Source organism: Erithacus rubecula, assembly GCF_903797595.1.
Source record: "Erithacus rubecula genome assembly, chromosome: 14".
Lineage (NCBI taxonomy): Eukaryota > Metazoa > Chordata > Aves > Passeriformes > Muscicapidae > Erithacus > Erithacus rubecula.
The window spans coordinates 3791029-3812681 of NC_136666.1; the positions used below are offsets into that span (position 1 = coordinate 3791029).

The following is a 21653-nucleotide window of genomic DNA, read 5'->3' on the forward strand; positions in this document are numbered from 1 at the left end:
CATGGAGAATTTGTGTCTGCTATTTCCCAGACTGAATTAAAGCCACAGTGGGCTCTGCTCTTACCTAGGCTCTGCCTTTCTGCAAAAGTGCAGATCTTTTGCCCATGTCCAGCAGATAACTACTATTTTATAAAGGTTATGTGGATTTCATTTACAATTCACTCCCAGAACATTGTTTAAAAAAGTCTTGGAAGTGTAATTTTATACCAGTGTCTGCAATTGTGAACCACAGCCTCAGGCTGGCAGATAATTCCCTGGTATCCAAGCAATAGAGTTTATGTATAGAACTGCTTCCTGCAGCTTCAAGGACTTCTAATAGTTTTCTTTCTAATTTCTACACCATGCAGTGAAACCAGGACTTTGTTCATAAATTAGGAATTTGTGGTTGTAACACAAGGTAGTACAGAGGTGTGTCAGCTACAGCAGTTTTTGTAGTTCTGGAAGCTGAAAACTAATTGCTTATCAGAAATGTTCATCAGTAAGTTCCTATATAAATATTAAAGTTTTACATTACAGAATCTTGCTGCTTCACTGACTCTGACTGTAAAGCAGCTGGAAGGGATGGACTCCCACTTTACAGGCTGTCAGGTTAGGGAATTGTAAAATTAAGGTGCTTTTTCCTGCACAATTCCATAAGACTTGCATGTCCAGATGCAATTTTAACTTCTCATTTATATTTGCAATTCAATGCGTGTAGGAGCCTTCAAAAATGAAGTCTTCCATGAGAATTAACTGAGAGTAATAAAAAGTAATAAAACCTGATTGCAGCACCATCTCAGTTGTCTTCTGGAAATGTATAAATAAATAAGGGCTGTAATGGGTGGCAGTGGCTTCTGGAAAGTTTCTTTTCCCCCTTTCCATTTTGCTACAACAATCAGCTCCACAATGACTCATTGCCTTCGTTAGGAGAGGGAAGACATCCCTCATTACTCATTACCAAAGGAAGGACTTTGCTGCTGCAAGGAGCAGCCCTGGCATTCTAATTCAGGTAGCTTGCACAAGAAAAGAGTCAGTGTCATCCTTACCCAAACTTTGTCAAAAGAGACAAGAAATAATGCTGTTTAATTGTCCCCGTTTATAATATCCCATCCACAATGACTGAACTGTAATTTTTATGCTGCAATCAGGAGGAAAAATGCACATTTTTCTGTGTTTGTGTCTGAATTTCAGTTCAGGGAGCTCACACTGAGACTCAAGACTATAAATGATCATATATATGTATTTATTGTTTAAAATTTATTGTCTGACCTTTTTAATTACAGAGCACTATGGATACATATACATAAATGCACACACAAAGCACTTGCGTAAGCAATCCAAGGATATATTTGATTTCAAAAGGGAGCAGGGAAGACTGTTTAAAATAACTGTTTTTCTTGATTTTGGTAATAGGAATGTTCAGTGTCTCTTTACACAGTCCCTTTTTCAGATTGGTTTACTTGGATATGAAGGAACTGAGCTTGTTTTAAGTTTTTACTGTATTTTAATGTGTTTTTTATTAAGCTGTACAGAATGGTCCATACTTCTTTATAAATAAAGCTAAGATCATGTATTACTAGAAATCACATTCCAAACTGTACTTTTGCCAGACTTGGTTAAGATTTTCTAGGAAGGGACATTATAATTGTGTGATTAATCTTCAGAAAAGGGAAATTTTGACTCTGCAGTATTTCTTACTGTGTTAACTTCAGAGATTTATAAAACCAACTCGAAACTGCACTGTAAGTGTGTTTATAATGACTTTTAGCTGATTCAATAATCCTCAAAGTTTGGTGACTGTACAGATCACAGCTCCCCAAGTGCAGTGCATTACCTCTAGCACCCTGATGAAGTTATCAGAGGTGGAGGAAATTATTGGGATTGTGTTTCTGTGGAGCACTGCACTAATCCAACCCCTGGGCTGCTTTGATCCCATTGTGCAGTGGGACATGTGCAGGAGTGATAAAGAACATCTCAGGCTGGGGATGTTAAAGAAAATCTCAGGTTGGGGATGGTAAAGAACACCTGGGGTTGGAAGCCCAGCTGGGATGTGTGTGTACCCCCAGATCTCAGGACAGGCCCCCACTGGGGTCATGTTCTTATGAAAATTTCCAAGCCAGTTTTTGATCCATTTTTGCTGTTGTTCTCAGTGCTCCTGCCAGTGCCACTCCCTGCAGTTGGCACTGCTCAATGTCCCTCTTGGTTCATGCAAAGGCATTCAAGGAGCCTTTGATCATGCAAATAGCCCTGCTAATTGCAGGTGTTGGTAGTGCCTTATCCCAGTGGAGTGAGAGCCTCTCAGACACAGTGTGCAGGATCAGCTCCTGCAATCACATTTATATGTGACAAGCCATGGCACAAGGCTGTTTTTAGAAGTCACCAGTTTAAACAAAACCAGTTGAAACCATGCCAGAAGCCTCATGTTAAGTTTCCTGGCTGTGTGCTCCTTTGCTCCTCATAATAATAAATATTTATCAATAAATAAAAATAATAATCATAAATATTGAACATACACCCTGGGAAACACTGGGAGCTGGATTGGCAGGTCTCAGTCTCCATTTAACTTGCTCATCCTAGTCTCAGATATGGCCACTTGCTGGATCAGAACTCAGTTCATTCTCACAGAACTGGGGAGCCTTGGGTGGATGTGGGGTGTGTGCCCAAAACTCCAGAGCACAACGGTTTAAGCCAGGAAGGGAACAGAACACAAAATAGAGCTGAATTTGCTTGTGTTCAAGAATCCAAATACTGAGCATGTTTTTGCAAAATCTTGATTTTTCTTTTATGGTCTTCCAATTCTCAACAGGTAAGTAATCAGGCTTCAATCAACTGCCTATTTCCAGGCCAGTTATTTGAGTTATTTTGTGACTTTAAAGCAATTCCTGACCTTCATCTCTTGGATGACATGCAGAGTTTCGTTAATGGTGCTGAGGACTGAACAGGCACCCACTAATATCTACAGAATTCACCTCTCTGGCATTTTTCTAATTTTCACTTTATTAAGCAGATAAAAGAGGAGCTGTTTCCTTGTCTCTGGCTCTGAGGGACTGTGAGGCATCAGTCCAGCCAAGCATTTCTTTGATCAGTGAGCAGAGTAAAAGTTGTGAGAAGTTAACGTGTGGCTTTATGTCCTTAGGCATCCACTGTGACAACATCTGCACCCAGGGCCGCTGGGGACCCAACTGCTCCATCTCCTGCAGCTGTGAGAATGGGGGATCCTGCTCCCCTGAGGATGGAACCTGTGACTGTGCACCAGGATACAGAGGACCCTTGTGCCAGAGAAGTAAGATTTTCCATAGCTGGCAGCAGCAAGGCAGGTAGAGGTGCTCCTTCATGACACCAGATGGACAAACCCAGTTTCTGAGCTGCTTTAGCTCATTAATTCCTAAGGGCAAAAGAGCCTGAGAAATGCTCCTTCATCAAGAAGTCAAGGCTCTCCTGCACTGGGCTGTGCCTTGTGTTTCCTCTGATCTGCACCTGGAGGTCACTGGTGACCTGAGAGGAGGAGCAGCACCTTTACAAACCAAAGCTGGCAGGACACAGATTTGCAGTGAAGTCAGACCTATTAAACAGAATCAGCCACCACTCATCACATAATGACAAGTGGATGAGCATTGCCATCAAAATAACAAGACAGTGTTTTCTTGTATGCCAGAAAAAGAAACACAGCAGCCTGAAATAGCTCCTGCTTGATGCTCTGCTGCTACATATTAAAATGTACCAAGCAGATAAAAACCCTCTCATTTGCTTTATCTGGGAAGATGCATTTGCCCCACAGGGACTCTATTTGATCCAAGCTACACCAACCATCTTCCTATGTAAACACAAAGTGGATTTGTCTTCCTTTTCTGCTCAGCATTCCTTCTTCCTGTAAGACAATCTGCATGCCCAGTTCATATATCCCCTTTGATTTCACCAGTTACACTTGACACTAGAACACACTCATCTCTAAAAATAATTTGTAGCTGACAGTTTTTATTTAAAGCCATTATAACAATGACCTCTAGCACTGCTGTATTTAATGGCCTATAAGCATTTCCATTATAAACTCCAATTTCCAGGTGCTTCAGCATATCTGTGTAGCTGTAAAACCTCTCTCCAAGGCTAAAATGTGGTGCTCAGAGCTTCAGGAAGAAAATGTTTTACAAATTTGAAACCTTAAGAGTGCAAAACTTCCAGAAGTTAATAGTTTCTGACCTTTCTGAGATGAAAAAGCCCCAGCTTTCTATCAGCTTTTGGCATGCAGTCTGCAAGAGCAAACCTTGTGCCCAGTTTGCAAGCCCAGGAATCAGGCTGCTCCCTGAGGATGTTTGCTAAGGATCTAATGGGAAGAAATTTTCCTCCCCACTGGGCTGACAGCAGAGGGATCCTGTGGATGCTTCTGCTATTGCCACTGTGAGCATATGGCCTGGGAATCCAGTTTGCTTCCTCCTCATTTCTGGGATTAAGGCTCAAAAATACCTGGTGAACAGGAGACCTTGCTAAGCTTGTTCTCAAAATCATTCCCATTTTTCTCTTAGAAATTCATTTAAAAACAGAATTTAGGCTGTACAAGGAGAGCTGAGGATGATACTGAGGATGATACTCAGCCAACTTGTTCTGTCCATGTAATCAGGATTACATGAGACACTGGGATGGTTTAGTGCTCTTAAGCCTGCAGAAATGTCTCCAGGAATGATCCAGGTTGTTTTATAGCTACTGCATCATCAACCAACCTGTCATCTAAGCTCCAGCTGGAAATGTGCAGTGGGGTAAGAGCCTGACACCCTCTGAGAACATACAGTCCAAGAGAAAATTCTCATTTGCTGGAAAAATAGAACAGACATGATTTAGTAACCACTGAGTCAGAACTATAGAACAGAGAATCACAGGAGTAAAAATAAAAACATATAAAGTTATTTTTACTGTCACTTACTGCAATTTAACATTTCTTTGTGTTATCTATTGCAATGAATGTTTGGACAGTGGATGCTTTTTCACATGCTCTTAGAAGCAAAAATCTGCTTTTAGAAGAGATACTGAGCCATAATCCTGACTCTATACCACATGTACAAATTCTATAACAATTTCAATCCAAGTTTTAGGCAAAATAAGCACACAATTCATTACATGCTCACTCAGCTATTTAGCGTGATTACAGATGCAAATCAGGTGGTTTTGTATGGTGTTACATAATTACCATTATTGGATTCTGTTCATCACTTGGTGGCTGTTGCTCCTGCCATTAAATGTATAAATGACTGCCCCAATTTAGCACAGGCATTGCACCAGACAGCTTTTGGCACTGTTGTTTTGACATAAAATATTGTTTCCTAATACACCTTCTCTGATTTCTTGACTCAATTTCCATTTCCTTCTGAGTTTCTGTTGTCGGTACCCATGTGCCAATGTTTCTTTTCGTATCTATTCTAAAATCTTTTAAAGGTGTGTTATTAACCATATCTGTAGTAGGCTGGAAGGTCTCAAACATCCTAAACTCCTGTTTTGTCAAAAAGTTTAGGTCAGAGAGACTCAAATGAGTGTCCTGAGAGAGAGAGGCTGCTGAGAACTCCACTATGGAATTAAATAGCATGGGGAGGGGGAGAGAAGGAGGGAAGATGGGTATGTTTGAGCACGGGAACAGATTTACCCAGAGCTTGCATTGGACATGGAACAATCCAACAGGCTTCATCATTTCAGCTGTCCACAAAATTGTGGTTAAGAAATATTGGTTTGGCATGAAGACAGACAGATAATTCTCGAGCTCTCAGTGATGAGAAAACATTGGAAAACCTGTGACAGCTTGGTTTGTTGTGTTTCCAGTTTGCCCCGCTGGGTTTTACGGGCACCACTGCAGCCAGCCGTGTCCCCAGTGTGTGCACAGCAATGGTCCCTGTCACCACGTGTCCGGACACTGCGACTGCCTGCCGGGCTTCTCCGGGCCCCTCTGCAGCCAAGGTACCCCTGAGCCCCTCCCTTCCCTCCCTTCCTGCCTGCCACTCTGCAGCCAGTCCCATCCCATGGCTCCTGCCTTTTTCCCCTGTTTCAGCAGTTTAGACACCAAGAAAATCTTCACTTCAGAGGGAAAATGCCAACAGGTACTCAGTCACCCTCTTGTATATACGATGTGCTCCTGGTTTCATAAATAAACCAGGTCTGCCACACTGGATTGAAATGACTGTGGAATGAGACACCTGCTGTAAATACATCAGCATCCAATGGCTTCATTTTTCTTACTGCTCAGCCTGTCCTCACCTGAATGTTGATAGCACTTTCATGTGATCTTTGCAGCAGGACAGGGAGGTGCTGGTTAAGGTAAAGGTCAGCTCAGGTGAACAATCACAAACACCCAGTTGTGCACAAAACCTCCTTTACACTGTGCAGGACCTGACTGGGAATAGCCAAAACCCTGGACACATGTGCAGGACACAGGAAAGTTTGCAGTGAGGCAGAGGAGTTCATTTTCACAGGTGAAGAAGAATTTCAGCTCTCCAAAGCATCCATCACCTTTCTGTACCTTTGAAAGTTCCACATTTAACACCAGGATTCATTTTCATCCTAAAAATACCCACAAAATCACTCAGCCTTCTGCACTTTCAGTTGCTGCATATTGCAGTGGGTATTTTCTACACAGATATTTAAAATAAGTGATTAATAGTGATCACTGCCCCTGTGAAGTCATCATCCCTGCCAAAATTGAATGACACTTTCAATGACCTGCTTTTCAGTAAATTGGGATTGCAGCAGTTACTCAAAATCGTTAAACATAGATTAAGGATAACCATGGTTTTTTGGGTTTTTTTCCTGTGCTGTATAGTCAACTAAAGATTACACCAATTAATTTATTAAAATGAACATATTTCAGTGAATTTGTCCATTTTATGTGAAACATTAGCCAGATTTCAAAGCATAAGCAGGTCTAATTATCCTCTTAAGAAAACTATTTTATTTTTGCTCAGATGTTCAGCACTTCTGGTTTTACTTTGAAATGTTGATCTATCCTGCAAATTAATCTTAAAATATTCATGTCCTAATTAAAATCAATTTGTGTTGCAGTTTGTCATAATGAGTTAACATGTAACTTTATTTTGTAGAAAGAAAAATGCTAATTAATTTTCCATTAAAAAAAAAAACGTGAAATGAAGATTTCACTTTGGATTTTCATCTCCTTATGCCATTTGCAGCAGGAACATTCTTCCACCAGCAGTATGTGCATGTGAGGAGCTGTGTAACCCCCAAAACTGCACAGGTTGTACCAGGGATTCTAATCTGCAAACAGCTAAACAGCTGTTTTATGAAATCTTTCCCAGTCACGGAGCAATATGGGTGGATAATAACTTGTTATCACTGCTAGAACACACCTGACATCCCACAGGGACTTTGGGAGTCACTCTTCAGAGCTTTTCCAGCTAATTAACATCCCAATCTGTGTTGTACAGTCAGGCTGCTGCTGAAGAAAGCAACATTAGGCCTTGTTTAACAGCTTTCTAAAAATGATTGAGACATTTTAAAAGTGCTTGGATTTGGATCTCACATATTCACAAAAGTCACTCTGTCAGTCCACAACTAGTCAGTTTAAATTAGGGAGAACCAACCATTTTGTCATTCCTCTGTGCTGACATTCCAGAGGGCATCATCCCATTTCTCAGAGACAGGAGGAGCTCCTGTGGAGGGAGTCCCTCTGCCAGCTGTGCCTGTATGCACCAAAGCACCAGTGTGACCTAGTCCCTTTGCCAGCAGCTCTGTTTGGATCACAGATCTTGCCCTGCACCATCAGTACTGCTCAGTGCAGAACAAATCAGCTCCTCTTCTGAGTCCATCCTTAGAGAATTACATTTTTTGTACATACAAACCCGTCTTCATTGAGGTGGTGCTTCCTAGCTCCATCTCAAAGATGCCATAAACCAGTGCCTGGAGCTGCTTTATGCAGAGGACTGGAAGGGAATAATGCTGGGGCCTGCCCAAGAGCCTGGGCTGACAGACCAGTTCAGTTTTTGCTGACTGTGATGGGAGGACTCTCCTGCTCTCTTGGTGTGTTCTCTCCATCCTGGCTATGTATTGTGTTTAGTTTTATTTCCCTATACTTAGGAAATGTTCTGTTTAACACACAGTGTGAAAGCCAAACCCAACTTTATCCACTCCTACAGATAAGTCCATAGTCTATAGGAACACAGGCAGAAAACAATACTCAGCTATAGTAAGAGCAGAAGATGGCATATTATATAAAAGCCAATGAATCACAGCTCAGGATTTCAATCTGTGGCTGATTCACAGTCAGGATAGATTGAGGTCACCTGCAGAGACTACTTTTGAGAAAGTGAGAGAGGCTGAAGTGGTGAAACAGCTGCATAATTCAGGGAAGTGCCTTAATCACTTTTTTGACATGGCTATTATTTACCAGGATACAAGTCCAGTTCCATTTGTTACACTCTTTGCAAAGATGGACTGTATGTTTTATCTTGTTTTGAAAATACATCTGTTTTTGTCAGGGAACACAGCCAATAAGAGCCCAGAAATGAAACATTTCATTCGTTACTGAGCAGAGCTTTCCATCAACTTTAACGTTAAAGATTTCCAATAATTTGGTGGGAGGTTGAAGATCTACATGTCTATTAGTTTCCTGTCACTGTGCTTAGGATGTGAGAAGATGACTCTGGGAAAAAAATGTAGAGTTTCTTTTCTTCCAACTTCACTTAAATGGGCACAAAGGGAGAGGTGCTGATTTTGCTGGGGTGCAGCAGATCTGTTACACAGCTCTCAGTCAAACAGATACATAACATACATAAATATATATATATGTATAAAAACCCTTGGCAACCAGATCAGTCTCAGCCACTCACTTGTGGCTGCTACTCACTGAATTCTCCTAAATCTTTCTTGTTCTCTTCCTCTCCTAATGACCCCTCTTTGTTTTGTCTCTCTTCTTGTCATCCTTCCACTCTGCCCTTCAATAATTGCAATCTTCTGACTATATAAGCTTCATTTTCCAGCAGAGAAATGGATTTCGATATGACTTTTTCCTATTGTTTTTACTCCTGGGATGAAAGCAAAATGTACTTGAATACTTTCTGCCTTTTCCTGCTTTCCAGAGGAATTTTGCTTCATCAAAGAAAAAACATTGTAATTAACTTTATCAGTAATTGCTAAATATTGAGTTCTGTGATTTCCTCACATTCCTTTTGAAGATCCTGCAGTAAACTGCCTTGTGTTTCAGTGTGTCCCAGTGGGAAATTTGGGAAGGACTGTGCTGAGGTCTGCCAGTGCACGGAGAACGGGACCTGCAATCCCATCGATGGATCCTGCCAGTGCTTCCCGGGCTGGATAGGCATGGACTGCTCCCAGAGTAAGCACAGGCTCATTTCTCCACCTCTGCCTTCAAATATCCTGGGTTTGGGTTTGTTTGGTGCTTTATGAAAGTTAAAGACAGATTCTGGGGAAATCCCTGTTGTATTACAGCTTTCTTTAAAGCTGATTTATTTTAATTAATCTAAGTTAGCTTTGGATTAAATTAGTTTCTGCATTTAGAGTTTACAGAAGCCCTGACTGGCTTTTATTCCAGGAAAGTGAGGTCACAAGATCTTATCAGAAAAAACAGCTCCATGCTCCCTTTTAATTTCTAGCTGGATCCCTTTTTATTTATTTTTTTGAAATAGTTTCCTTTCAGCTATTACATTTAGACACTATTAACCAGTAAATGTTTTCATGTACCAAATCCCTAGAATTGAGAAATTAGGCAGCTGAAATATTTCTATTAAATGTAATTTAATTGTAAAAGTCAATGTGGCCTTGTAGGGATGAAGGATTTCTTTCTGAAAATTGCCCAGGTAGAAGATTGGCATTTGCTGATCCCAAAGTGTCATTTCCTGAGAGCATCCCTTAATTGAAGCTAGATCACAGAGGGAGGCAATATCTGATCATTCAGAAATGTTACTTCATATTCAGGATACAACTAACATATTAGACAGCATTCCAGAGTAAAATATATTAAACTCCAAGTGATAAAGCAGGAATGGGATAAAAACAGACGGCTGTAATTTTGCTTTTATTGTGCGTCTTCCACAGGCAGAATATTGCTGTCACTCAAAAACAGCAGGAAAAAAAAAAGAAAAAACAAGACAGAAAGCTGCACATATTGCTCATTATATTTAGCCATCTAATTGGGAAATGTCTGTTAGTGTCTGTTAACCTTGAAAAAGGATGGTTTTCCTTGCAGAGCGAGGCAGGCCAGACCAGCAGGAGCAGTTTCAGGCAGGACCTGGCTGTGGGTGCTCTGTGCTCTGGATGAGCAGAGGGGGACCAGGCTCTTTGCTCAGTTACCCCTTGCACACAGAGGGAACTCTCCCAAGGTGACCCTGTCCCACTCCAGGCTCTGTGGGCACCTGGCCTCCCTTCCCAGGCTATTTCCAGCCCTGCTCTCCCGTTAACCTGGAATGACCTGGACTTGGAGCTGCACAGGAGATAATTTTAGCTCCAACTCCAGAGCCAGTTCTGGATTCACTAACAGCCCCTGCAGCTCTGCTTTAGAAAGGTATTGGGAAAGTATTTCTGGTTGCTTATAGCACAAACACTTCAGGCCAAATCCTACTCAGCTTTACATTGTGTGAGTCCAGTGACCTTTTGTTGGATTTACGTCATGGCAGGAGTTTTTTGGCCCTTCATTGAGGCTTTAGAGGTGTCTGTCAAATGCCAGAATCTTCCATTTATCATCCATGGAGCCATTGGCATCCATGAAAATAGGCCTGGTGTCTGTACTTTCAGGTTTCCTGGGAACCGTGCCTTATTAATTCATGTCTTTAGCAGGAAGCAATGAAAAGTGCTTTTTAAAGCAGAAATATAGTTGTTATATTGAAGGGCTATCATAATTTCAGATCTTTTAGTCTGGCACTAATAACTGTAACTTACTGCATTCATTTTTGGAGGGAGGCTTAAAATAACTTTTTTTTAATGTATTAATATTGTACTTGTTGAAATATAAAATAGACCCAGAGATTTTAATTTATTATTAGCCCCCAACAACAAAAGCAATCTGAATTTGTGGATGGGAATTCATACTGGAAGAAGTTTTCTTTACATTTTTACATGATTGGAGTAGCACTCTGTGCTTCAAATGAATGTAGTAATTTTAGTGGTTGATTGCATAGCAAAGTAAACCTGAATAGCTGGGCTTTATTATGCAAGAATTCCAGCATGTCAAAAAGAAAATTCAATTACCTCCATATTCTGCAACCTTGCCTAAATTGTCCTCACAGCTAATGCCAGTGAGGCAGGGAGAGTGGCCACAGCACAGAGCGGGGTCGTGTCGAGGGTCACTGCTCCAGTGCAGCAAAGATCCTGCCCTGCACAGGGGATCATGGAATCACACAACCCTGGGATGCTTTGGGTTGCAAGGGACCTTGGAGCCCATCCCATTTCCCCCTGCCATGGCAGGGACACCTTCCACCATCCTGGGGTGCCCCAGCCCCAGTGTCCAGCCTGGCCTTGGACACTTCCAGGGATGGGGCAGCTGCAGCTTCTCTGGGCACCTGTGCCTGGGCTTCCCCACCCTCACAGGCAGCAATTTCTTCCCAATATCCCATCCAGCCCTGCCCTCTGGCAGTGGGAAACCATTCCCTGTGTCCTGTCCCTCCATCCCTTGTCCCCAATCCTCTCCATCTCTCCTGAAGCCGCTTTAGGACCTGCAAGGGGCTCTGAGCTCTCCCTGGAGCCTTCTCTTCTCCAGGGGAACATTCCCATCTTTCACAGCCTGGCTCCAGAGCAGAGGGGCTCCAGCCCTCAGAGCATATCCATGGCCTCCTCTGGACTTGCTTCAAATCCTTCTGCTGTTGTTCCCCAGGGCTGGAGGCAGCTCTGCAGGGGAGGTTTCACCCAAACAGGGCAGAGGGGCAGAATCCCCTCCATCAACCTGCTGGGAGGGAGAGGTTACAGGGTGGCACCAGGGCTTGGAGAGCCATTGACTGGTGGCTTGGAAGGACTGGTCACTGTCCAGGAGTCACTGCCAAGCTCAGCAGTGCAGGGTTCTGCCTTTGCTGATGTCTCACAGTTCTCCCTTTATTGTTGCTCATCCACAGCACTAACACAGTATCTTTTTTTTTTTTAAATTTTTTTGTTTTTGGTCAGCTGAAAAGTGGTTTTTTTTATTATTTTCATAGCTTGTCCCACTGGGTTTTGGGGCCCTGATTGCTTTCATTCTTGCAACTGCCACAACGGAGCACTGTGCAGCCCCTACGATGGAGAATGTAGATGCACCCATGGCTGGACGGGGCTCTACTGCACTCAGCGTAAGCCTTTCAGAGACAGGGAATCTGTCAAAGTATGTGCTGCTACCTCGTGTCTCTTCCAAGTATTGCAGTTTTCCCTGGAATACCAAATGTTCCTTACTCCTGATAACCTCATATCACCCCTAAGAAAATACTCCTGAAGCTTTCCAAGGTTTTTATGCCTTCGGCGCTCAGTAGAGGAGAGGAAAATCATTTAAATTATTGATTCATTGTTAGAATTTGCATAGTCAGTGTCCCTGCTTGTTAATGCCCCAGTATTTTGTGGTCTGATTTAGGAAAATGTTAGAGATTTCTCACCCTAGTGCCAAATTACTGGTATGAAAGAGGAGATCCAATACTGGTGAGCCTTTTAAGAAGGCTCTTTCACTTGCAAGTAATTGATTGATCCCTGGACTTCCAGAGAATTTCTGTTTAGCATCTTCTTTCACTTCTTGAAAATGTAGTTTGTATAGATGGGTCAAGTTTTCATTCTTCTGAAACACTTAAGAGGCAATTCTGTAAAGATGAGAAACATTACTTCAAGAAAATTGGCTGTCACAGTGTCTCTGCATTTAGACCATCAAATAAATGTCATTAAATATACAGAGGCTGAAAATCCATAGATTTATACGCCCACATACTTTGTGTTGATAACACATCTGAGTTTGGCTTTCAACTTATTTCTTACTCTTTCCTTGTTCTAAATGCTGAAAGGTTGCCCAGCTGCTTTTTATGGAAAGAACTGTGCCAATGTGTGCCAGTGCCAGAACGGAGCCGACTGTGACCACATCACTGGACAGTGCACGTGCAGGACAGGATTTACAGGCAAACAGTGTGAGCAGAGTAAGTACCAGTGCCCTCAGCCCTCTCTTTCTCCAGAGAGTAGTGTGTGTTTCAGAATTCTTGCACAAACACATCTTAAATTAGGTGTTGATGCTAGCAGGACCATTTTATAATATATATAATCCATAGAGGGGAGATGCACCTCTAGAAAACTGGGCAGTCTAAGCATAAAGAAATTTAGTGAATCCCTGCAAATTGGGCCTTTCATTCCCAGGCTAAAGTTAGGTGAGAGAAAGCAAATCACAGCACTCAGTGCTGACTGGATGGGGCCTTCCCAAACAACTTGTACCTGATTAATACACAGACAGCCCTAAAGCTGCCTCAGGCCTTGGTAGTGCTGCTGAGAGCAGCAGCCCCAGGATTCCCAGTGCAGGAGACAGAGGGGTTCAAAGGAATAAGTCCTTTCTGCTCTCTTTCTTCCAAGGAACATTGGGGATATGGGGCTTTCCCACAGAAATTATGATGTAGACATGGGTCAAATAAAGATTCATCTTTACAATGAAAGCAGATCAAGGGAAACAAGGTTGCTTGCCATTTTGGGAACAGTCTGAGTTTAGTTTGAGCAGTGAGTGTTTCCCAATGAACCTCAATTCCCTTGCAAGGGATCTGGAATGTCTTGCTGGACTGTCCATGTCCCACTGGAATATTTAGCAGGCTGTGCCAAATGCCTTCTTTAAAGAAAATGGAATGAGGAAACTGGATATGCTGTAACTGGATAATTACTTGTTTGTCCAATGCAGTAACTCATAAGGAAATTCTTACACACTTACTATGATTCTAAACACAGGTGAAACCCACCTCATCTTCCTAAGGCATTAATTCCACAGGATTCCCTCACATTTTTTGGCAGTAAGGTAATTCAGCAACATTCCTGCCGGATATGCAAGGGAAGGCTTCTTAACTGTAGCTTCCTACTTGGATCTTTATGAAAGTATTTGTGCATGTAACTTAATTTGTAAATATGTTTTTGTCACACTTGCATTCAGCAAAGGGGATTTCTCAGAGCCAAATAGATTTGTGTGCTCATGGGGCATTGCACAAGGCACCACTCTAAGTGTCCAACTTTCTGGAATTTGGGGATGCTCTTCCCTGCAGTTACAATCAAAATAAGAAACTAAGGAATCCCACAAAGAACTGCATAATAGCAGATTTTATGCAAGGAGCTGCTTTATGATTTGACCCCTGCATAAAGCCTGAGGCTTTCTTTTCTATCCAAACTACAAATGTATTTATTTACTTGTTTTTCTACTGTTTAATCTAAAAGAATCTCTTCAATAAGGCTCCTTCCTTCTCCAAATCCTGCTGAATGGGCAGTCACACTGCATTGCAGATGAAATGCTTAATTGCAGGCATCATTTCTGTGGTGCAGTCCCAAAATTTAGGCCTTATTCATTTTAAGTAGGCTGCAGGCTAATAAAAGAATAAGCATTAATTGTAATAATTTTAATGTTTTCATTGTTTGAGTACCAACAGATTAAAGATACAATTTTAATACGCACTGCAAATCAATAAGCAGATACTGGCTATGGTTCTTTACTTAATATTAAATTTTGGCTGCCAGAAGCTACTTTGAGACTGACATTGGGGAGGTGTTGTTATATTTGCAGTGACACACAAGGACTCTAATATTGAACAATATATTCCATAGGATCATAGCAAGGGTGCATGTTTTCAGTAATGCAGCTTTTCCATGGAAATAAGTGGGATGTGACAGACATTGTTTCTTTCAATTTATTCTTGAATAGTGCCTCCAGAAGTACAGTAAGCTGCCTACAGATTTATTGTTATAGCCCATCATGGTAATTGTATGAATAAATTTCTCAGCTGGACATTCAATCATTTTGTCTTTGATAGAAACACAAAGACAGGATAGAAATTCCTTCTGTATTAGGAATTCTGACACTGAAGCAGAGCAAATCAAACCATTCAGATGCTCAGTTCTGAAATTTCACTTGCAGTGTTCTATTCACCTCCTGCCACTGGCAGGGATGAGTAGGAAAGCTTGTGGGGTTTGTTTGGTTAAGGCTGTTGTATTCATATAAAGGTTCATTGAAACTTGACTTTGCAACTCCCCCCATAAGAAAAATCAAAACCAAACAGGTAGGTTGGTGAAGAATGCTGAACTCTGTTGTCTTCAGCTTCTTAGATCAAGCTCTGTTAAGCTCTGAACATTTGTAATACACATGGAATCTTCTAAAGCTTTTGTACCTGTCGTTGATTTAATTCTAGGAATTTTCCAGAAAGTTGCAGCTTAATAAGTTACAAACTGCACATAGAATACATTTAGCTTCTGCTTTAGACTAATAATTATTTCACATTAGGGTTTTATCCTAGAGATCCTAAAACCAGGGAGACTTCTCTACCAAATTTCCCATGGCAAGTGTTGTGCCTGTTCCCAAAACCAGAATTCTTTCCAATGTTTTTCTTTGGCTCCCCAGAGTGCTCTCCAGGAACATTTGGTTATGGTTGCAAACAATTGTGTGAGTGCATGAACAATGCAACGTGTGACCACGTCACAGGCACTTGCTACTGCAGTCCAGGCTTCAAAGGAATCCGATGTGATCAAGGTACAGTGGAATTCTCTCTATAAAACCCCTCTCTCCCCCTTTCTCCTCCTCTCCAGTGATGTACTTGCCTTAAAAAAAAAGACAGTGTTTCAAAAATGAAATGCTCGATTCAATTTACAGTGTGTTATGAATTACTTTTAACAGCGGCTCTTATGATGGAAGAATTAAACCCCTATACTAAAATTAGCCCTGCTCTTGGATCAGAGAGGCACTCAGTGGGAGCAATCATTGGAATTATTATTCTCCTTCTAATTATTATGGTCTTGCTGGCACTCTTTGTGTGGTATCGACGGAAACAGAAGGAGAAGGGCCATGACATGCCAAGTGTATCTTACACTCCAGCCATGAGGATGACTAATACAGATTACTCACTTTCTGGTAAGGGTCTTTTTATGTTAATCAAATCCAGACTCATATTCCTGTCTGTTGGGGAAATACAAGTTTCTGTGATGTGTAACATGTGTTATTGAGCTTTAAAAATAATGACACTTCTGTTCTTCCTCAGAATACCCTGATCTTCAAACACATAAATGGGACAGGAAAGTAAATATAAAACTGGTTTAAGCTGCTTTCTGTGTGGAAGCTGATATGGGATATACCTAGGCAAGAAGTATGCTGCATGGAATTTTGAGTCGTGCATTCCTGTTGTGGTACAGAGATGCAGCGCCAGGTCAGGGAGGTTTCATGGGCATCTCTAGAAAGAAATTGGATAATGGTTCTTTCCTGCCCATCTCAGTCAGTGATGGGGATGCAGAGACTGGGCTTTTCTTTCCTCTTACTTTCTTTGTGCAGTCCTTCTAGCAATAGAAATTGTATCATTCAGGAAGCTGCAGCAGAGTGGGGTCAGGCATCTCCTTCGGAGGTCACAAGGACAATTTTCTTCCTCCTTCCCCTTGGAAAACTCTGCCATCTGAGCTTGCAGAGGAAGATTAAGAAAATAGAAACACACTGCTTCATTTTCAGCTCATTATAAATTGCCTGCAGGTACCAGCATCGTTTCAAGTTTTGGGTTTTGCCCTTTTTAGAAGGGCATTTACAAATTCTATACAAGAGCTTCTGAAAACTCCCTGCCAAATCCTGACTGTCCTCTGGTACATTCCTCTACTGAGACTTGCAGTATCTGCCCCAACTTTGGCCTCACAAATGCTGCTTTTCTCCTATAGAGAAGAGGCAGGAAAAGGTGCTGATGTGCACCTTCCTCAGCAGAAAGTGGAGAGGTGGATACTGAGATAAGCTCACAGAAAAGGAATGTGTGGCTTGCAAAGACAACACATGTGTGTCTGAGGGCAGGTGTGCACACGTGTGTTATAGAGATGCTGAAGGAGAGCAGCAATATTGCACAGAGGGAACTGGGATTCCAGCCTGCACCTGCAGGTTTGCTTGTGGATTAAGGGCAGAATACCATGTAGATGTACTTGTCCAATGGATGTAATCCCATGTAAACTCATGTACTTTGGCAGGAATTCCACCTGGATGGCTGCAGCATCCAGCCCTCTGTGGGTTGTAACATTATGGCTCTCCTGAATCACCAGCTGTTATTTTGCCTGTTATTTGGGTAATGGTGGTGTTGTTTCTGAACAGAGTCACATACACAGATCCCTAGCTCCTGGAGGCAGCAATTTCTTCCAGCACATTTATTTCTGGAGGATGTTTTTGGTCTTTACATCCTCAGCTCTTGTGAGGCTGATAATCCGTGCATATGTGTGAGAGAGATTATGAGGAAGGGGAACCCCCTGGGCAGCCCTTGGACTCTTTTGCATTTGTGGATTAAGGATGTGGCAGCAAAACACACACTTTGCCCAGCAGCCAGAGGAGACAAAACCACCCGTGCTGGGAGGGTTTACCCACAGCACATGCATCTAAGAGCAAACTTTCCCAAATAAGCCTGAAATCAAAATGATGCTCCCCAGCATGAGAGCAGTGTACTACATCCAAAAAAAATATTTTAAAGTGCAGGTTGTTTAGTTCAAGGAGATGAAGGGGAAATTGTGTGGTAGTGCTGGAAAGCTGCAGAGATTTCTTAGTGGGACTTTGACAAAGACTTGGCTGAAGTGATGTTTGAGGTCTTATGAAGATCTTAGCAAACTTTCTGGAATTGGTGAATTCTCTGCTGAGCACCAAGAGCTAAGCAAAGCCTGACACAAATAAAACATCGTGGATCTTGAAGCCTAGACACTTCCAGAAATGATCTGCAGATGATGGGTGGTGGGAGGTGGCAGAGTGAACCCTCCTGTTTGGAGCCTTCAGCCGTCTCACTGACACTGTGTGGGCAGAGAAGCCCCACACAAAGAGAGTGAAGCAGTTCCATTTAGCAGTTGAGAAGTCTGGGTTTGTATCTACTGCAGAGTGCTGGGCCGGTGCCCAATTTCCACAATACTGTCCTGCAAGATGGGGATTGATGCTCTCAGTGGCACCCCACAGGCCAGGTTCAGAGCTCAGTCTAATTCCCTTTCCTTTAGGCATTTAAGCCTTTCTTTAGTGTTCAGACCAGAACAAAATTCACACCTTTGAGAAGAGAAAGATTATTTGTGGGTTGGAGGTTTTTTGTTGAGTTTTTTTTTAACAGAGATAGCATTAGATTTGAATTTGATGTATTTCCAGCCAGCACTTACAAGAGCTTCATGAATAAATGTGTAGAAAATGGACTGTGCTATCAAGGTAAATCAGCCTGGGTGGCTACTTAAGTATTGAGCAAAGAGAGCTGTGTAGAAGGAGCAATTCTGAGTTCAGGGTGCTGCATGCAAGGGGGGAGAATAAAAGGGTTTAGGGAGATGTGTTCAAGCTCAGGGTCATTAATTCAACACTGCTAAGTAGCAGAGCACTCTGGTAGAGTTTTATTTCAGCTCATTTTGGTGCAGAAAACAAGCTCCAGCCAGCTGAGCTGGGTGAGAACTCGCATTGTCTCAGGTGGCTCCTAGGGACATCAGTGTGCTCAAATCCCACAGCAGAGCCAGAGGGTCCTGGCTCTTCCTTCCAGCTGGTTCTTGCCCACATCCAGGGGATAAGGGAAGGGGGAAGGCAGAGCTGACTCCACCAGCACTTTCAGAGCAGAAGGACCCAGATCCAAGTGTCTGTGTTTGACTGGGACCATGGGCTGTAGGGAGGGAGGATGGGCCCTGAGCCCCCCGAGCAGGCTCAAGGCTGTGTGAGAGCAGCTGTATTGTGGGGGGCACACAGTGACATGAGGAGTGGACTCCTGCCCCAGTTCCCACTGGCAGACCCCAAGAGAGATGTGTTTCCTGCTGGTTTGGTTGTAAATGTCACAGAGCTGTAGCAGGGGGAGGTGGCAGAGCCCCGGCAGCCTGGTTGGCAGATGTTCAATGCAAAGACTTCAGCTCTGGAATCACATCCTGATCTGAAATCATTTGTTAGCAGCAACTCAGGAAAACAGCTGAGACTCAAAGGCTCTGCATCTCCCACAAAATAGAGCTGACCTCAAACATCCCTCTGTGTGTTTCAGCAGAAAAGAGCTCGGGCAGAGCTCACATGGGGGAGCAGCTTCCCCCGAGCCCTGAGCCACAGCCCTTATGTAAGAGACACCCTGCAGATAAACCCACTTCTTGGAAACAGGATATTCTGCAGTAAATTAAGCTCAATCTAGATCTCCACAAGATGTCAGCAAAGCAAAGTGCATGTTGAGAGTGAGACGAGCGCAGAGGGCAAGGAGAGGAGGGTGATGGTGGCTGGGACCCCAGGCCCCTGTCCTTCCTCACCCATCACTGCCAGCCCTCAGGAAAGGTGGTGATGGGCTCAACAGCACCCCAGCACTTCATTACCCTTTGACATGGATGTGTTCCCACAACAAACCTCTCTGCCTGCAGACTGAGCCCATGCTTTTGTAAAACCCCTTCATTTGCTCCTTACAGGGCTTCATTGTTTAAATGATGCTGTTCCAATTGAAATTTTCCATCCCTTCTCCTGATGGTACTTTGAAATATGTATTCATTTCTTATGCAGCTGGAACCAGATTGGGATTGATGTTTTCATTAGAACTGCCAGTATAAATACAATGCCTTTCTTGGTAAATTATTCTGTTTGGTAAATGTGTTTATAACTTAAATTGAGGACATAGATAAAATGTCTCTGAGCATACAATGTAACTGCCCAGGTTTGCCTTTCAGGCCTCCAGCTTTGATTTTTTCAAAAACCTTTGCACACGATGTTAAAAAAAAATGTTTTGGACTCCTTGGTACAGTTATAGCACACTGATTTCTAACATTACTTCTGGTTTTGTAGCAAAAAGATTTCATGTTTCCATTGCTCAAGGGCTCTTCCATAGGTTAAACTAAGGAGGCAGCAATGTTGCAGCCTGAGTTTTGCCTCCCTCCCCTCACCTACAAAGCAGCTGCACTGTCAGGAATGACTTTATTAACATCTTCAAGAAGATAACACTGTATTATTTAAATATCTTGCTTTTTTTCTTTTATGTTTAATGCTAATAGTCAAGAGCTTCACACCATAATGCAGGATGGATTGCCTCTGCAGATGTTTTAGAACACCCAGTACTCCAACAAAGATTTCTAAACTAGATTGTCTCTACCATGTTTTCAGTTTCTTAAGAATTGTTGTGGCTTCCAAAGTATCTTGTGATGACTTGTTTTCTTCCCAGATATATCCCAAGGTAGCAGCAGTGTTCATTGTTTTTCCAATCCAAGCTACCACACTCTCTCATGTGGGGTGTCTTCACGCTTCTTTCCCAGTAATCTGGATGGAAACAGCTCCTGTAAGGTAGATATTACCCCACCCCACTGTAGCAATGTTCTTATCAGTTCAAGGAAATCAACTCAAGCAATGTCTCTCGGGCCCTGTTGTCTGCCAGCATTATTTCCAACTCCAGGGCAGCAATCCTGACATCCCAGACACTGAAAGCTTGGCTTCCCCTCCCTGTATCTTCCCAGTCTGGTAATGGGAACTGGAGTCTCATGCCTGTCTGGGTCAGCAAGGCTCGGTGTCTTAGTAACTCTGAGGTATGTTTGCTTCTCAGAAGAGATAAATACTCAATAAATATAATTAACCATTAACACAACACCAGTAAATCAATGAAGCATTAATCAGTTATCTCACTTTGCTGTTTGGTTGCTACCCACATCAGACACACAAATTCTCTGCTGACACAGACAAGCAGAAAGATGCAAGAGGATACCTGGGGTGCTTTTGAGGACTGTCCTGACTCATCCAGGGACATTCTGGGAGCTCTGCTGTCACTCCTGGCTCTCCAGCAGAGCTATTCCAACCCTATCACTGGAACATCCATCCAGGAGCACCTTCCTTATCATTTGTTGCAACTGATTCCCTCAGATCATTCATGAACAACACATGAATGAATTCATGACTCAGTTCAACGCTTCAGCAGTAAATTTAGATATGGCAAATGGTAAAACAGCTCTTCCTTTGGAGTTTTAATAAGCCCAGGTGAGGCACAGCAGAGGGAGCAGGGGGAAAAGGAAATGCAGTTGATTTCATCAAGGTTGTCAGCTTTAAAAATTATGGTATTTCAGGCTGTGGCACCTTAATCCAAATGTAACTATTCACTGGAATGCCATATGAACAAGATTAATGCAAAAAAAGACAGTATTGTACAGGACAGGCAAAAATATCTCTACATGTGCTCCTGTAAGTAATTTCTTGGTTGTTAAAAGAGAATCTCATTAAAAGGTAATAAAAAGGCTGTCTCCAGAGATCTCTCAGAGAAATGTTTAGACAGATGTGTAAATACATTTTTTGATGTAGATGGTCCCCTTGCATTCCAAATTTTTGCTCCCCAAATTGAAAGTGCAAACGCTCATAATGTCAAATTTAGGATGAGTGTCCATCTGGACCACTAATCTTTTTGCAGAAATTTAAATTAATTCAGAGAAGGTCAAAGCCAGCACCTATCCTCGATTCCCAGCCTGCAGTGCCATCTTCTCACAGAACTACTTCAAAAATTAAGCTGCTGGAAAGGTTTAATCCCCAAATGGTGCTTTGGGACTTGCCTGGAAGCTGCTCCCCCTGCTGCAGCTCTGGCCATTGTAGTCAGTCAGGTTGT

General features: G+C 42.5%; 1 protein-coding gene across 11 annotated transcripts in view; it reads left to right on the forward strand.

The window, feature by feature from the left end:
* Nucleotides 1–21653, forward strand: part of MEGF11 (multiple EGF like domains 11) — a 266626-nt gene that overhangs the window by 226247 nt on the left and 18726 nt on the right. For 5 of the 11 annotated variants that reach the window (XM_079318187.1, XM_079318184.1, XM_079318186.1 and 2 more), the window contains 8 exons: nt 3116–3262; nt 5782–5916; nt 9173–9301; nt 12108–12236; nt 12930–13058; nt 15497–15625; nt 15770–16003; nt 20235–20353. In XM_079318187.1, coding sequence (XP_079174313.1) covers nt 3116–3262; nt 5782–5916; nt 9173–9301; nt 12108–12236; nt 12930–13058; nt 15497–15625; nt 15770–16003; nt 20235–20353 — 1151 coding nt within the window. The remainder of the gene's footprint in view (nt 1–3115; nt 3263–5781; nt 5917–9172; nt 9302–12107; nt 12237–12929; nt 13059–15496; nt 15626–15769; nt 16004–20234; nt 20354–21653) is intronic. The other 6 variants (XR_013775891.1, XM_079318189.1, XM_079318193.1 and 3 more) reach the window with 2 other exon arrangements.